Here is an 18,359-nt window from a genome sequence, read left to right as displayed (position 1 = left end):
AAGAGCAACCATCAAACCAACAACCAATGAACCTGTAACAATAAACAGTTTCTTTATTTACTTTTATCCCAGTTGGGCACTGGAGCTTTCTGGCTGAGGATTCTAAAGCCCTCTCCCTCCACTGCCAGTCCCAGGATTCGATAGGATGTTGCCATGGCAGTTAAAGTGGAATCGTAATGCTATAATTGAGCAGTGTGACAGGACCCTAGGTTTATGAAGGTTCAGTATAAACTCAAGTGGGGATCATGTATCTCACTGTTGTTGGAACTGCAGCTTCTAATAGCTGGCATGGCAAAGGGAGCTAGCATAGTCAATAGTATGTAATGCTAGGGGTTGCAGTCCAACAGCATTTGGAGAACTTCATGATTCCCCTCCTACCTGCAATAAGAGGCTCATAGCTGATATAAGAGAACATATTCATGCTTTCATTTTGGTGAATCACAAATTGAATCAGAGAGTATGTTTGAAGACTTTTGATTCATGTGCAGCATTCACAGTTTTGATTTCTAAATAAATAAGGGCCATAAAATACATAGGTACAGTGGGACCTCCACAATCGCTGGGATTAGAGACCTTGGTTTAGGAAAAAATACAATTCTTTTTATTGAATGATGAATATAAAATAGATTGAAGTCCAAAGGTAAAAAAAGCCAAAATGAAACAGCAAACAGCAATGTCCAGAAAGCTTGCAGAAAATCCAAAGCAGTAATGTCCAGAAAACTCTCAACAGAAATCCACGAACAGATTAGTTCTGCTAATATCACTTGAAGCCAGAAATTCCCTTAGAAACCAGACCACTGGAAACTGGAAAACCCAGGAGGTTTGTACTAAATGATGCTTGATCTGAGGAAATCCCCCTCACAGACACTCTTAAATCCCAAAAACTGATCCCGGCTAACTCTAATTTTTGGTTTCAGTTGTCGGATTCTTTCGGACCTATGTAAACATTGAGCCTCCCTGCGGTTCTGGCCCATCTCCAAGTTGTGGCTGTTATCATTGACCCGCCAGGTGTCAAGTTATCTTGCAAGCTCGGTCCAGGAGGAAAAGGGAGTGAATTTTCTTCTCTAGGTCTGACAGAACTTTCTCATGAGAACTTGGCTTTTCCCTTGAAGCCTCTAAATCAAAGCCTGTGGGATTTTTACTAGCCAAAGTGTCTCCATCTTGAGCCTCGTTCTCATTGATCACTTCAGCCTCACTATCCAAACTAAGCCCATCAACATTAATGTCAACATTAACATCAACATTAGCATCAACATTAGCATCACCATTGCCATCAGCATTAGGCAATACAATCAAACATTCAGGCTCAGGTTCACACACAGGCTGAGTCCCAACAAGGACCACTGCAAAAGTGGAAAAATCACCAAAAAAACTTTGCTATTTTTCCTAAGAGAACCCTGTTTATGTCCTTCGGCATGTCTGTATGGTTAACTTCCACTGGAAGTGTGCTGGAGGACTTACAAATGCCTTGATACTGCTCTCTCTGGGAATTTCTAGACCTTCTAGCTCTTCTCTGCAATCAACTTCCTTCTAGAGTTGCACTGGAAAACTTAGAGATTCCTACAAGGAATATAATAATCAAATCCACAAAAGTTACTGTATATACTCGAGTATAAGCCAACCTGAATATAAGCCGAGGCACCTAATTTTACCACAAAAAACTGGGAAAACCTATTGACTTGAGTATGAGACAAGAGTGGGAAATGCAGCAGCTATTGGTAAATTTCAAAAATAAAATAGATACCAATAATAAAATTACATTAATTGAGGCATCAGTAGGTTAAATGTTTTTGAATATTTAATATTTTGAATATTAAAACTGTAATTTAACATAAGACTGTCTAACTCTGATTACCTATATACTCGAGCATAAGCTGACCCGAATATAAGCCGACCAGGACCCTCACTCGAGTATAAGCCGAGGAAGGCTTTTTTAGCCTTAAAAAGGGCTGAAAAACTTGGCTTATACTCAAGTATATACGGTAAGCTCGCAAATATAGAGAACTTCCCGTAAAACTGCTTTGCAATTATAATGAATATATTTGATATGTATGTGCACATACATAACACACCTGGTGTGTATATGTCGATCCTCATGCTGTAGTGCCCAGAAGAAATCTATTATTCAGCATGAATATCTATCTAGAGCTGCCTGACTAAATGGTAAAAGAGAAGGCTTATGCAGACACTCACATTCAAATGGGAGTCAAGGGTCTTTGGGGCTGTAGTACATGAATTTTCTCCCCCCCCCCCCTTCTTTGTCTTTCCTCAGACATTGATGATATCCTCAGTACCCTTAGGAATCAGAATATTGAGACAGAAGAGTTCAATGGTAGCAATTATGTGTCAGTTGCTCCCCACAATGCAGCATTAAACATCTCTCATTCAGGCAAGGTGAGGAGAAAGGCGGGTTGTATTAACTGCTGGTCCAGGGGATGGGTAATAAATTCTAAGTTTATATTAAATTCTGGTGAGGATTTTTATTTTAAAAAACCTAATTTTAATTGTTTTTAAAACACTTAATGCAAGCTGTGTTGAGTCCTGAGTTGCTGTAAGTTGTTCGGGCTGTATGGCCATGTTCCAGAAGCATTTTCTCCTGACATCTATGGCAGGCATCCTCAGAGGTGGTGAGGTTTGACAGACCTCACCACCTCTGAGGATGCCTGGCATAGATGCAGGCGAAACATCAGGAGATAATGCCTCTAGAACATGGTCATACAGACCAAAAAACTTACAGCAACCCAGTATTTATTTGTCGTGTCAGAACAACCAGTCAAATTATATTACATTTCTAACAGAACAAAGCAAACAAGCAGATTACAAAATTTGTGAGTATGAGAGTTGATTAAATGTCCTTTGACCAGTATCTGGCCACTTGGAGTGCTTCTGGTGTTGCTGCAAGAAGGTCCTCCATGGTGCATGTGGCAGGGCTCAGGGTGCATTGCAGCAAGGTGGTCAGTGGTTTGCTCCTCTCCACAATCACATGTCGAGGATTCCACTTTGTAGCCCCATTTCTGAAGGTTGGCTCTGCATCTCGTGGTGCCAGAGCGCGGTCTATTCAGTGCCTTCCAGGTCGTCCAGTCCTCTGTGTGCCCAGGAGGGAGTCTCTCATTTGGTATCAGCCATTGGTTGGGGTTCTGGGTTTGAGCCTGCCACTTTTGGACTCTCGCTTGCTGAGGTGTTCCAGTGAGTGTCTCTGTAGATCTTAGAAAACTATTTCTAGATTTAAGTCGTTGACGTGCTGGCTGATACCCAAACAGGGGATGAGCTGGAGATGTCTCTGCCTTGGTCCTTTCACTATTGGCTGCTACTTCCCGGCGGATGTCAGGTGGTGCAATACCGGCTAAGCAGTGTAATTTTTCCAGTGGTGTAGGGCACAGGCACCCCGTGATGATGCGGCATGTCTCATTAAGAGCCACATCCACTGCTTTAGTGTGGTGAGATGTGTTCCACACTGGGCATGCATACTCAGCAGCAGAGTAGCACAGCGCAAGGGCAGATGTCTTCACTGTGTCTGGTTGTGATCCCCAGGTTGTGCCAGTCAGCTTTCGTATGATATTGTTTCTAGCACCCATTTTTTGCTTGATGTTCAGGCAGTGCTTCTTGTAGTTAAGAGCACGGTCCAGAGTGACTCCCAGATATTTGGGTGCGCTGCAGTGCTCCAGTGGGATTCCTTCCCAGGTGATCTTCAGAGCTCGGGTGCTTGTCTGTTCTTGAGATGAAAGGCACATGTCTGTGTTTTAGATGGGTTGGGGATCAGCTGGTTTTCCCTGTAATAGGCAGTAAGAGCACCTAGAGCTTCGGAAAGCTTCTGTTCTACCATCTCAAAGCTCCCTGCTTGAGCAGTAATGGCACGATCATCAGCATAGATGAAACTCTCTGTCCCTTCTGGCAGTGGCTGGTCATTTGTGTAGATGTTGAACATCGATGGGGCAAGCACACTCCCCTGAGGCAGGCCGTTCTTCTGCTTCCGCCATCTGCTTCTCTGACCCTGGAACTCAACCTGTTTTGTAGCAGGTTTCCTATGAGGCGGGTAAGGTGGTAGTCCTTTGTGATATTATACATTTTCCTCAGGAGGAGGCGGTGGTTCACAGTATCATAGGCTGCTGACAGGTCTATGAAGACAGCTCCTGTGATCTGCTGCCTTTCAAAGTCATCTTCTATGTGCTGAGTGAGATTCAGCACTTGCGATGTGCAGCTTTTGCCTTTTCTGAAGCCAGCTTGCTGTGGGATCAGACATGGGTCTAGTTTTTCCATAGTTCTATGCAGAATAAGTCTCTCCAGAACTTTGTAGAGGTGGCACAACAGGGAGATTGGTCTGTAGCTTTTTGGGTCATTGCGGTCTTTGCCTGGCTTCAAGATGGCAATGACTCTTGCTTTCCTCCAGATTTTGGGGATCTGACAGGATGCAGTGCAGTTGTTCATCAGCTCCAGCAGCCAGCGCCTTGCTTTTGGGCCAAAGTTCTTGATTTGTTCCATCCGTAGATCATCCAGGCCAGCTGCTTTGCCATTTTTACATTTATTGAGAGCCATGTCCAATTCAGTAGATGTAAAGGGTTCATGAAGGTTGTTGTTCTCAATCTCTGGTTGTCTGGCTATTGGTTTCTTTCCTACTTTGGTGGCAAAGTTGGGTTTCCCATTCTTCAAGAGTTGGTGTGCTATCTGATCTGCCTTTATGTTGGCATGGGTATTAGTTTGTGAGGGGTCGTTGCTCAGCCGTCTCAGCAGCCTCCACGCCTTCTGGCTGCTCCTGCCCATGTCGACCTCTGTGATCAGCTTGATCCAGAAGAAACCAGAGCAACCCAGTGATTCCAGCCATGAAAGCCTTCAACAATACATTGTGTTGAGTCCCTTTCAGAGGCGGCCCTAGGTAATTTTCAATGGTAAGCAAACAGTATTTTGGTGCCCCCCCCCCCCCACCAATCACTGATATATATTTTCTGTTCGTCATGGGAGTTCTGTGTGCCATATTTGGTTCAATTTCCATCGTTGGTAGAGTTCAGAATGCTCTTTGATTGTAGGTGAACTATACATCCCAGTAACTACAACTCGCATATGTCAAGGTCTATTTCCCCCCACGAGCGCCTCAAGAGTGCCCCTGGGCAAAATCAACTATACTGCAAATGCTTACTTTGCGTAATGGGTTGAGCCGCCCCTGGTCCCTTTTTTGGAGAAAGGTGAGATAGCAATGAAATCAATCAATCTGCGATCCTTGTCAGCAAGAGCAGGTGATGAATTATTATTCCTAGTTGTAAAATTATGTGAGGAGACTTTCTTTAGAAGCAGGCTAGATTCCTTTCCTTTCTTTTCTTCAGTATTTTCATGGTGGCAGAGACAGTGAAACCAGAGCTCATTTGGTGTATATCCCCCATTTTCTGGCCTTTACTCTAGTGTTTTTCCATTTCTGCTAGTGAGAAAGTGCTAACAAAGGCACGTTTTGGCACTTGAAATTTGGAACTATTATATTAAATGTCCGTGTTTTTTTCTTTCCAGAGCTACATCTTTACTGCTGCTTTTAACTGCACCATGGAATATTCTTTATCTGTTATGATAAATATTATTAGCAACCTATATCTGCACAGTTTAAATGTAACAGAAAACATCCATGTCTGGAGTAGCTCTTTCTTTGCTGTAAGTAAAGACAAATTCTCAAGGCTAGTACTGTTAAGTAAAGGGACATATGTTTGGGAGGGACCAATTCTGTACACAATTGGTTGTGTTTGCACACAGTCAAACATACAAATGTAAAGACATATATACAAATGTCAAGGTAGATATTTATGCATTGCAGGGTAATTTGTAAGGGTCATGTATTACCGAGCAGACTTGTTTTGTGAAGCTACGTAGACAACAGAAACACTGGCTGCATTAGAAACATATTTCACTGCAAAATTTTTTCTCTTAATATCTATTATTTTGCAGAGAATTACTGATCGATTTTTTGTGGTATCGCTGATTTTTCAAGGTGTCAGTATAGCAGTCATCATAGCTGGAATGCCATCTCTTTATGCCATGGAGAATGCAGAAAATCACAGGGTAAATTTATATAATAAAGCATAATTTTTGAAAAGAAGCACACCACTTCCTACACAATGTTTTATCTAGCAACCATGTTTCAGGTAGAACTCTACTGGTTATCTAATGGCCATCATGTCTGAGATCATGCATTTAGGCCTACAGACAATTTCTAGTTCCAGTGAAAAAGTGGTGTTGTCATCATTGTTGGTTTACTAGATGTTAAAGGTAAAGGTAAAGGTTTTCCCCTGACATTAAGTCCAGTCATGTCTGACTCTGGGGGTTGGTGCTCATCTCCATTTCTAAGACGAAGAGCCGGCATTGTCCATAGACACCCCCAAGGTCATGTGGCCAGCATGACTGCATGGAATGCCGTTACATTGCTACCAGAACAGTACCTATTGATCACATTTGCATGTTTTCAAACTGCTAGGTTGGCAGAAGCTATGGCTAACAGCGGGAGTTCATGCCACACCCAGGATTCAAACCTATGACCTTTCAGTCTGCAAGTTCAGCAGCTCAGCTCTTTAACCCTGCACCACGGGAGATGTTACATTTAGGATTTCAAGCACATTTCAGGACCAATTTTCAAGCAAATAAAACTGAGTCAGAGGGCCCTTGGTAGACATTGGGCCCTTTGATTCCAGGTCACCATCTCATCTCAGTGGATTCCAAAATCCATGCATGCTCAGGTGCCATATACAGTAGTGTAGTGAAATAGTGTCCCATAAATAAAAATGGCGAATGACTCTAACAGTTGCCAGAGAAAGTCTGAGGATCTATGAAATGGCAGGGGTTTACAGCTTGGCAAACCCTTGTGCTGACAGGACTGCTGACAGACAGGTCAGCAGTTCGAATCTGGGGAGAGTGGGTTGAGCTCCCTCTGTCAACTCCAGCTCCCCATGTGGGGACATGAGAGAAGCCTCCCAGAGGGATAGTAAAACATCAAAACGTTCAGGCGTCCCCTGGGCAAAGTCCTTGCAGATTGCCAATTCTCTCACACCAGAAGCGACTTGCAGTATCTCAAGTTGCGCCTGACACACACATACACACATAAAACAGCATGGTATACCAACACATCAGAGTAGTGCTCAGTGCAAAGCAAAATCAAGGTTTGCTTTTTTGGTATTTTTGAGGCAATGTGTGGTTGAATCTGTGGATGCAGAATCTGTGGGCACAAAAGCCGGACTGCACTAAGATTGATAAAAAAATTGGGAATAGATACTGTGTATTCAACATTTCGTGGTGATACTTGTTGAACTATATGCTGACTTTTTGTATGTCCTTTTTCAAGGGAAATTGATATTGATGTAGACAGGTAGCTCATCATTGTGGGTCCCAATAGGAACCCATAAGAATGTAGAGGGTTTAGCTCTGTGTACTACAAGAGAGCTGGCATGAAGTAGTGATATGAACATTGGCCTATGAATTTGGGAGACTTCAGTCTTGAATCCCCTCTCAGCCATAAAACCCACTGGGTGTCCATGAGCAAGTCACACTCTCTGACTCGGAAAGGAAAGGAAAGGCAAATTCCTCATTAAGATTGTTACTTCTAGCAGAAGACAATGCAGCTCTGTGTTGAAACTTTTATTGTTAGATTTGTTTCCATTCTCCGTAACTATTACCAAGTTTTAATTTATTATTACTACTTCTATTATTATTTGCAGATCAAAGCCTACACACAACTTAAGATATCGGGCCTTTATCCATCTGCCTACTGGTGTGGACATGCCTTAATTGACTTTCCTTTATACTATAGTTTTCTTCTTCTTATGCTCGGAATCTTGTATATCGTTCATCGTGATTTTAATTTTTTATCAGTAGAGTTTCTTGCTGTGGTAAGTTCTTTGTTTCATTTCAGTCCCTTGTTCTGTGTACTGGCTTAAATCAAGTAACAAAATCCAAATTCTCCAACTGTCTCTATTTTGGGTATTTGTCTCTGGTAAGGGATGGCTGCAGTTTCATTCTTATTTTCTTTTGTAAGTATTTATTGTTGTTATTTTTTAAATAACCCCCATCCATAGAAATTAGTTATCCAAGTGTGTGGGTGGGTACTTGTTTGTAGTGCATATAGCAATCAATAGATGAAGACAGATATATTTTTGGGTTGTTGTAGGTTTTTCTGGGCTATATGGCCATGTTCTAGAGGCATTTTCTCTTGACATTTTGCCTGCATCTATGGCAAGCATACCTCTGAGAATGCTTGCCATAGATGCAGGCAAAACGTCAGGAGAAAATGCCTCTAGAACATGGCCATATAGCCCGGAAAAACCTACAACAACCCAGTGATTCTGGCCATGAAAGCCTTCGACAATAGATATATTTTTATTCATTTGCTTTTTTGGGGGAGAGAGGAAGAACAATCTAATATTCAATGTGGGGGCATCCCTATTTAAAATATCAAAATGGAATAATTCATTTTATTTGGCAACATATTACGTGAAAAGGCAAGCTGTGCCCTCACTGTGTTTTTGAAGGCTTTAATGGCTGGAATCACTGGGTTGCTGTGAGTTTTCAAGGCTTTATGGCCATGTTCCAGAAGCATCTCTCTTAATGTTACACCCACATCTATGGCAAGCATCCTCAGAGGTTGAAGGACTTCTGGGCAAGTGAGATTAATATATCTGCAGATATATAAATAAACTAAATAAATAACAACACTCAGAAAGCAGGTGAATTCCAGACTAGAATCAACCAGGGCCAGCAAACACCTCCAAAGGATTCCCCCAGGCAGCAACCAGTCAGGCTTTGAAGCTGCCAGGCTATTAGATGCTAATTAAGGTGGCCAGGTGCAACATTCACACCCACCTCAAACAGACAAGAGTTCTTTCTTCCCCCCTGGACATTCCACAGATATATAAACCCCACTTGCCTAGTCTTCAATAAACCTCACAACCTCTGAGGATGCTTGCCATAGATGTGGGAGAAACATCAGGAGGTAATGTTTCTGGAACACAGAAAACTCACAGCAACCCAGTAGTTATGGCCATGAAAATCTTCGACAACACAGTGAGGGCACAGCCTGACTCTTCACATACTATGTTGCCAAATAAAATGAAATATTCCACTAAGGCCCCTTATATACTGCCCTTATATTGTAGGATCTGATCCCAGATTGCTTATCCCATATTATTTGGCAGTGGAGACCCATATAATCCAATTTAAAGCAGATAACCTGGGATCAGATCCTGGGGTATAGGGCAGCATAGAAAGGGCCTGAGTGAAATAGCAGGATTTACATCATTCCAGTGATGTTTTCGCATTTAGGACTCCATAGCAAACAGTTCATTTGTACAGGTATCTATGGTTTTCTGCCAAAATGTGTATTAGTCCCAAGTTGTCCCACCCCTAAAAAATCATTGTGGTATTTTGGGGTATCAGGACACATTTTATTATTTAGGATAAGAAAATTTATGAATATTCTTTGCATCTGCACTTGCTAAGTGGGAAATTGTGCTCACTGTTGCTGTCTAGCATCCCTTCTCTTCCCAATGCTAGTGTATTGGGAGCTTCTGGCATCCGGCATTTATTCAAGCTACCTTCATAACGCTGGGCTTGTCACCAACAGGGTCCTCCTACACTGGCCCAATGCAAAGAAAAACAGCATTTAAAAGCTGGTTTTCTCCACACAGGGCAAGAAACCCTGCCTATTTGGCCAGATTACCCACCCCTGCCAATTCATGATTGGCAGGGGTGGACATATTTATTTATTTATTTATTTACAGTATTTATATTCCACCCTTCTCACCCCACAGGGGACTCAGGGCGGAATTACAATGTACACATATATGGCAAACATACAATGCCAAAGACACACAACAAATATAGACAAACAGTCAGAGGCTATTTAACTTTTTCTGGCCGCCAGGGGAGCTGTCGCTTTCATCGTCCATCTGCAACACTGATGAAGTACTTCCACATATCCCACATGTTTTTGCTGAGTGCTTTGCTGGAGTCTATTTTATGGCCTTGTAAATTTGTTAAATTAGCCTCCCAACACATAGATGGTACCTAATTTTCCTGCTTGACAGATGCAACTGTCTTTTGGGTTGCAACGGTCGACAACAAACTACACAATTGGTCAGAAGCTCACTCTGACCTGGACTGGCTTCGAACTCATGACCTTGTGGTCAGAAGTGATCTTAATGCAGCTGACACTCAGACAGCTGCGCCACAGTCCCGGTGCAGTTTTTTGCCCCCTCACTGCTCCCCCCCCCCCCTGTTTAGCCTTTAAAAATGAAATGAAAGCCATAGTAGGAGCCATGAGGCTTGCCTTACCTTCCTGGGGCTGGAAAATGAAATTAAAGAACTTTGAGGAGGGAAGGGGGAATTAATTTTCCATCCCTTCTCCGAATTTTCCGTTCTACTGTGGCTCTTCTTTTGTTTTTAAGGGCTTTTATTTTGGGTCAAAAACATTGCATAAAATAGTTTATTTAAAACTGATAAAATAAAGGGATCACAAGCTGCTAGATAGTTTTGGACCCAAACATGGGCAACAGCGACTATATTGTCAGTAGCTTTCTTTCTCTGTGCATGAGGCAGGACATTGTGGGCAAGCATACAGATATGGAGTTGTTTGTTCTGCTACACAGTCGCACAAGGTGGAGAATTCTTCTAGGTTTCTGCCATTTAGCCAGGTTGTCTTTTGATCTGCCAACTCCACTTCTGAGTCTGTTCAGAGACTTCCATGTTGCCCATTCTTAGTTTGCCCTTGGAGGAAGACCCTCATGGGACACACACACACACACACATCCAGTTAGAATTGCCTGATTTTGTTGCTCACGGGAATATTCTTGCTGTTGCTGGGGTAACATTTAGAGGAGTGGTGGTTTGCATGAAACCTTTCCTTGATTTGAGTCTACTGGGAGGAAGCTCATAGCCATATAGTGAGTGGCTTTCACAGTGTTCAAACCTGGCAGCAACTTCCCATTGAATTTCGGGGGAGGGGGGATGCCAGCTAGCTTATTTTTAAAGGGCTGAATGCTGGGCAGGGAGGGGAGTCTGGTATTACTATCCCTCTTCCTCAGGCTGCCTGAGCCTGGGTAAGAGGAACGACTGTGGGGACTGCCTGCTTGGATTAGAACAGATATCCTAAGAGACAATCCACACTTCCGCAATACCTGCAAAAGGTCCAAGTTTCTCAATAAGGTCCAAACCTTTGCAGGTATCTCTTAAGCTTGGAATAAATTACCTGGATGATCAGGTTTATTCCAGGATTAATCCATTTCCTATCCCATATTTTGTGACTGTATAGATGAGGTCTTTGTTAGGAACAACAACAAAAAAAAACTGCAATAGGTTACTGTGATGGATTAAGAAACATTCTCAAACTGAAAGGACAAAAATGTGTGTAAGCTTTCACTATCTCGCAAAACTAGACAAAATGTTACAGAAAGCACAGGGAGGGAGAGGGGGTGAAAAACAGACGACAATACTGAAGTCTTGTTCTGTTTAACAAATGTAGCTTTTCTCTCTCTCTCTCTCTCTTTAGGGTGTTTCCTTTATCGGCTATGTGCCATCAGTAATTCTGTTCCATTATATTGTTTCTTTTACCTTCAAAACCATACAAAACACTCAAGAATTTTGGTCTTTCATTTTTTCAGCGGTAAGTAAAAGTACAGTGATCGATTTGTTTATCATGTTTACTTGCATTTGTGCATTTTTTTTGTTTCTTATTACGGAATATTATATTATTTATATTTTTATGCATTTGAATCAAAGGCCAAACCTGAGCACATTTTTTTCTAAGCATCTCACATCATTGTGTTTTAGGAATCCCACCAATGTGTGTGTGGGAACAGTCCAGTACACAGCGACATGGGAATAGCCCTTGTCTATCGTGGATTGCCATTCCTTTTGAAGTCTGGTTGATCCAATATTGGCATGTTTTCAGCACCAAAAACATCATTCTTCACCAAAGAAAATGGAAAGCTATTGATGATAGATTGTCTGGAAAATGGATTTCTGTCTTGATGTATACTTCGTAATGCTAGTCTAAATTATTATAAGCACTAAAACTTCTGTCTAGGCATGCTGCATTAGTCCAAGTTGAAAGCCACTGAATTAATCCACTACAAGTCAGGTGTAATAATTTATAATTAACTGTTCATGAGAGAAACCTCCCACAAGGATGATAAAACATCAAATCATCCGTGTGTCCCCTGGGCAACGTCCTTGCAGATGGCCAATTCTCTCACACCAGAAGCAACTTGCAGTGTGGTGGAGGCTCCTTCTTTGGAAGCTTTTAAGCAGAGTCTGGATGGCCATCTGTCAGGGATGCTATGAATGCAGTTTTCCTGCTTCTTGGCAGGGGGTTGGACTGGATGGCCCAGGAGGTCTCTTCCAACTCTTCGAACTCTATGATACTATGATTGTATGGAACCAACTCTAATTTCTTAGATATGGTTGTCATGATTGTTTATGGGTGAGTAGATGAAGACTGGCATATGCCATATGTTCTGAATTTCAAAAATTAGAGCTGATGGGGGGAAATTGGTGCAGTTGTTTTGAATCAGCAGGACAGATATATCCAGAAACAGGTCTAACATTTGAGGCACCAAATGTGTATTATATATTATTAATCTGTCTACAGATGTTCACCTTAACTCATTCTTTATAGACAACAAAGAATTGTTGACTGTTAGAGCGCACTCATTGGATCAATGAAACTTCATTTTTGATTCATCAGTTTCTGATGGACTCATTTAGTGGGATTAGTTTGACTTGTGCTTTAAATAAACTGTACTGGATTAGTTTTTCATTTACCAATGTAAATAAAGTTCTCGGATATTTAAGCTAGGTGTCTAAGCCATTATGAAGTTTTAGTTCAGGGGTGTTTTTTGTTCGTTTTTGTAATTTGTTTATTTGTTTTTCTCTTTCAGGTATCCTCAATTTGCTTTCTTGTTACTCATGTGGCTTTTCTTTATTGGTATTCAACCGCGGTTATAATTCACAATTGCTTTTGTGTATTGATTCCAATCTACCCTCTTACTGGGTGTCTGAACTCTCTTCTCCAGGCAAGTGAACTGAATTATTGACATTTCCTCCTTGTAGCCCCATGAATGTGATGCACAAGGAGAAGCAATATATTTGATTTAATTGGGCAAGAATCATAGACAGTCGTTGGGCTCTAGGGGTCAGCTGCTTTGCTTGGAACTGGTAAATACTAGCTTACTTTGTACTGAATCCAGAATTGAAACATATAAAACATGGAAACAAATGTCTGTGAACCTATCCCCTTCTCCATCTTTCATCTCTGTAGGACAGTGGTTCTCAACCTGTGGGTCCCCAGGTGTTTTGGCCTACAACTCCCAGAAACCTCAGCCAGTTTACTCACTGTTAGGATTTCTGGGAGTTGAAGGCCAAACATCTGGGGACCCACAGGTTAAGAACCACTGCTGTAGGAGAAATATGACTCTCAGGTGACTATATCATGGGCTTTATTTGGCAAATTTTGTTCAGAGGGGACTTGCCCCTGCCTTCTTCGAAGGTTAAGAGAGTATGACTTCGGCTTCAATGGTCAATTAGAGTTTAAAACCTGATCACAGAGTCCTAGTCCAATCATCAAATTGCCTCATCACACTAGCCATCCAGCCAATTACATTGATGTTCTAAGAATTGCAGCTGACCCGTAATTCATAGATTGTGTATCCACAGATTCAACCATCCATTGCTTGAAAATATTTACAAAGAAAAAAATCCCCCAAACAAATCAAAATGTTGCCATTTTGAATAAAGAATACCATTTTCCTACCTCATTGTATATAACAGGACTTGAGCATCCATGCATTTTGGTATCAATGGAGGCTCTTGGAACCAAACCCTAGTTGATACCAAAGTCCCACTATAGATTTCTTTACCACTTTTCCATCATTACAGCTGAACCCAAAAAAGATAAAGATGTAGGCAGTTATCATTCCACAATGCATTTCCTGACGTGTCAAGAAAAACAGAACAACCTCAGAGATGATGTTGGAATCAGCCAGACTTTTCTGTCTTCTGGGGCAGGGGGAATACTTCAGTTTGTCCATCACAATTTTCTATGTTAGGCTTATTCCTGCACTGTAACTATATAAAATACTTAATAAAAATTACTTAATTTTTTAAAATGTAAAAACATGTTTTTAAATTATAATAGTGTAACTTAACTTAGAATGACCTGTAAAAAATCATTGGAATTCTTAAAGTAAATGTTTACTATCTTGTGTTAGGGATTCTACAAGCTTGGTCACAACAGAGAACAAAGTACAGAAATGTTATTGGCATCAGCATTATCGGTAAGCAGCATATATCTTCTTCTGAATCTATGACACTGGCTCATTGTATTGTGTATTACTTGTAAGCTGCTCTGAGTCCCCTTCGGGGTGAGAAGGGCAGCATATAAATGTCATAAATAAATAAATAAGATAAGATACACTTTGTTGTGTAATGAAAGGTTGTTATTGTTTATATTAGACATGTTATTCATAATTGGCATGCATCTTGATAGTTTGCAAAAGAACGCTGCCAATTAATCTTGAGAACCTGTTGTGTTTCCTTACAAATACATTTGGCGAAATTGTTTTAACTCATCACCGCTTTTCATCCTTTCCTTTTAGCCTTATGTTCATTGTGTGATTTGGCTCTTTCTTCTGTGCTATCTTGAAGGGAAATATGGAGGCAAATCAATGAGACAGGATTCATTTTTCAGGTCAGTTTTTTTTTTGTATTGCCCTTCTAAAAGTCATGATTGAAGTGACTACATCAAGGCAGAATTGCCCAGCAATTCTGTAATATAAGACACATTGCAGTAATATAAGACACATTGTTTCTCCCATCCATACACTGATCAGCTGCAGCACACTGTCACCATTTTTGGACTTCCTTCTGATTTTCTCTTAACATGTGTTTTTTGTGTGAATGCGCATGGCAGTACACATTAGGGGTGTATTTTTTCTAGCCAGCCCCCTATATCCACATCATTCTGGATTTCACAGCATGTGTAGATGAGGCCTTAGTTTTACAGGCAGAGTTTTCCACTGTTCTAGGTCTGGTTTTTTTTTTTTTAGTAGACAACGGTATTTCTTTTAGTTGTATATGTTTACGAGCAGAGACCGAGCATACTTCTTTGTCTTCAGGACTCGCGGGAAACAGCGGCTATGGAAGTTCCAAGATGTGCCTTTGGACGAAGACAATGATGAAGATGTTGTGGCTGAGAGGCTGAGGGTTAAAAATATGGCAAGTTGTGAGAGTACTGAGGAGGTAATTTTCCTCTTTCCTCTACTGTAGTTAAAGTTAATACCTACCCACAAGTGATATTAGTACATACAAATGTTCGTTTATTTCCTATTTCAATATCTCCCCATTTTTTCCTTGTTACCTAGATCAGGGGTCCTCAAACTAAGGCCCGGGGGCCAGATATGGCCCTCCAAGGTCATTTACCTGGCCTTGCTCAGCACATAACAACAACAACAACAATCCCATCTCATCAGCCAAAAAGCAGGCCCACACTTCCCATTCAAATACTAATAAGTTTATATTTGGTAAAAATTGTTTTTCATTTTAATTATTGTATTGTTTTTACATGTTTTTTGCACTACAAATATGATATGTGCAGTCTGCATAGGAATTCATTCATGCTTTCTTCAAATTATAATCCGGCCCTCCAACAGTTTTAAAGGATTGTGACCTGGCCCTCTGTTTAAAAAGTTCGAGGATCTCTGACCTAAATTGACCTTATTGTATTTCAGCAATTTTCCGAACAATGGTATCTTGTTATATTCATATTAAATGTTCTTAATGCTTCCATACTGCACAGAAAATCCGTATTTTATTTCCTTCCAAAGATTTACCCATGTCTTTCTGTCTGAACCATTAGTGCAATGGCAAGTCCCTCCGGGTTCTAATAATAGGTTGATTTATAGGTTACAATTGTAATGTATTTAAAAACACAAATTTTTAAAACTTGGCATTATACTAAATATCTTTTGAACAGTAGTTGGCCACTTGGAGTGTCTCTGGTGTCGCTGTAAAAAGGTCCCCCATTGTGCATGTGGCAGGGCCCAGACCTCATTGTAATAGGTGGTCTGTGGTTTGCTCTTCTCCACACTCTCATGTCATGGATTCCGCTTTGTGGCCCCATTTCTTAAGATTGGCTCTGCATCTCGTGGTGCCAGATTGCAGTCTGTTCAGTGCCTTCCAAGTCGCCCAGTCTTCTGTGTGCCCAGGAGGGAGTCTCGCATCCGGTATCAGCTATGGATTTAGGTTCCGGGTTTTAGCCTGCTTGCTGAGGTGTTTCTGTGAGTATCTCTGTAGATCTTAGGAAGCTGTTTCTTCATTTATGTCGTTGGCATGCTGGCTGATATCTGTTGCAGGGGATTGGCCGGAGATGTTACTGCCTTAGTCCTTTCATTACTGACTGCTGTAATCCTGATGGATGGATGTGGGTGTATACATCCTGTGATAATGAGGCAGAAGTGACTTGCAGTATGATTTAGTAAACTTTGTTGTTCGCTGGGCATGTAAGTGCGAGTCCCTTCGGGGAAATAGTAGCGGGGTATAAAAATAAAGTAGTACTAGTTGTTATTGTTTGTTATTTTACTGATACAAAAACACAGTATGTCACAGCAAACGAGATATATATACTGGATTTCATGTCACAAAATCACAAGTCAAACACTTCCCAAGCGTTCAGGACTGCGTGATGCATTTTCAAATGATGCGCGCAAATCCAGGTAAGTTGGCCTTTTGCAGTTGACAGATCGTGATTTTGTCAATGTTGATTGTTTCCAAATTCTGGCTGAGATCTTTTGGCACAGCACCCAGTGTGCTGATGACCACTGGGATTGCCTGTACTGGTTTATGACAGAGCCTTTGTAGTTCAATTTTGAAGTCCTGATAACGGCTGCGTTTTTTCTGTTGTTTTTCGTAAATTTGGCTGTCACCGGGTATGGCGACCTCAATAATCCAAACTTTTTTCCTTCCCACAATCACAGAAGCAGCAGAAATATACAATGCCAGAAAACTGCATTATTATTATTATTAATATTATTATTATTATTATTATTATTATTATCATCATCATCATCATCATCTTGTCCTCTAAACTGGAAGGAGGATAACCAATATTGCCCTGACTGATTGAGAATATGTTTTTCCTATTAAAGGAATGTCTCTGGATTTTATAATCACACTAATTTTGTATTAGTATTCCATAATCAAACCAATTCTGTATTAAGCTGTAATTTTTTTATTCTCTTAGAAACCTGCAATTTTGGTCAGCAATTTACATAAAGAATATGATGAAAAGACAGATTTTCTTCTGGGGAAAAAAAGAAAGAAAGTGGCAGCAAATCATATTTCTCTTTGTGTGAAAAAAGGTTAGCTTTAGTTTCCATGTCACTGGTCTTTTAAAAAAGTCAAATAATAATGAAACCTGCAGAATTGGTATGCTTCCTTTTTTCCTTTTAGGGGAAATCCTGGGAGTGTTAGGTCCCAATGGAGCTGGGAAAAGCACACTGATTAATATTCTGGCGGGAGAAGTGGAACCAACCTCAGGCCAGGTATTCAACCTTTCTAGCCCCCTTTTCTTTCACCTTTCCCCATTAACCACTATAGGAGTCATTGTCAAGAATAGATCTCATAGAATCAAAGAATAACCATAAGTCTAAGTTAACAGAGCTAAAATATAATATTTTGAAGATGCTACTTAAAGGACTTTACAAAGAACACGCAAAGACCTCACACTGACAACATAATGTCCTATGTTGGCACCTGTGAAAAGGTTTCTATCTGCTTGTTGTAGGTTTTTTCAGGTTGTATGGCCATGTTCTAGAGGCATTATCTCCTATCTCCTATCCTATTTACCTTTACTCTATCTCTTTCATCACTTTACTTAATTCTCTATCTCTCAAACACAGAACAACAATGACTACAATGTGTATTTGGAAATGTATTGATTTCTGGCTTTGCAGTGTGCAAAGGAAGTCAGAAAGATAGAGAAAAGTGCATTAAGTAGCATATGAAAGTTATATAACTCCAGTGATGTTAGCAAAACTGGGTAGATCTCTTCGAGGGGAATGTTGGCGATGCAAAGAGCAGAAGGGTACATTTTTTCATGTTTGGTGGTTGGTTTCAATTGTACAATAATTTTGGAAGAGTGTTGTTAAGGAAACAAAATGATTACTAATAAGGTTAAGAAAAATCCAGGAATGTGCCTTTTGGGATTATTTAGGGAGGGGGCTTGGTCAAGGTGATAAAGAAATTTGTCAGTTTTGTCGCAGCCGGAATAATAATAGCTAAATCCTGGAAAGGTAAGATAGAATTATCTAAGAAAGATTGGAGAGAAAAGCTTTTTGAATATATAC

At 40.8% G+C, this 18,359-nt stretch overlaps 1 protein-coding gene across 2 annotated transcripts in view; it reads left to right on the top strand.

Moving 5' to 3' along the window:
* Positions 1-18,359, top strand: part of LOC132767752 (cholesterol transporter ABCA5-like) — a 79,535-nt gene that overhangs the window by 50,525 nt on the left and 10,651 nt on the right. For both annotated transcript variants that reach the window (XM_067464230.1, XM_060763037.2), the window contains 11 exons: positions 2,273-2,394; positions 5,494-5,631; positions 5,923-6,036; positions 7,683-7,853; positions 11,507-11,620; positions 12,897-13,031; positions 14,226-14,291; positions 14,613-14,704; positions 15,132-15,255; positions 17,255-17,372; positions 17,464-17,555. In XM_067464230.1, the coding sequence (XP_067320331.1) occupies positions 2,273-2,394; positions 5,494-5,631; positions 5,923-6,036; positions 7,683-7,853; positions 11,507-11,620; positions 12,897-13,031; positions 14,226-14,291; positions 14,613-14,704; positions 15,132-15,255; positions 17,255-17,372; positions 17,464-17,555 (1,286 nt within the window). The remainder of the gene's footprint in view (positions 1-2,272; positions 2,395-5,493; positions 5,632-5,922; positions 6,037-7,682; positions 7,854-11,506; positions 11,621-12,896; positions 13,032-14,225; positions 14,292-14,612; positions 14,705-15,131; positions 15,256-17,254; positions 17,373-17,463; positions 17,556-18,359) is intronic.

This window comes from Anolis sagrei, chromosome 2 (genome assembly GCF_037176765.1).
Source record: "Anolis sagrei isolate rAnoSag1 chromosome 2, rAnoSag1.mat, whole genome shotgun sequence".
NCBI classification, from domain to species: Eukaryota; Metazoa; Chordata; class Lepidosauria; order Squamata; family Dactyloidae; genus Anolis; species Anolis sagrei.
This window is presented reverse-complemented; position numbering and strand designations above follow the sequence as displayed.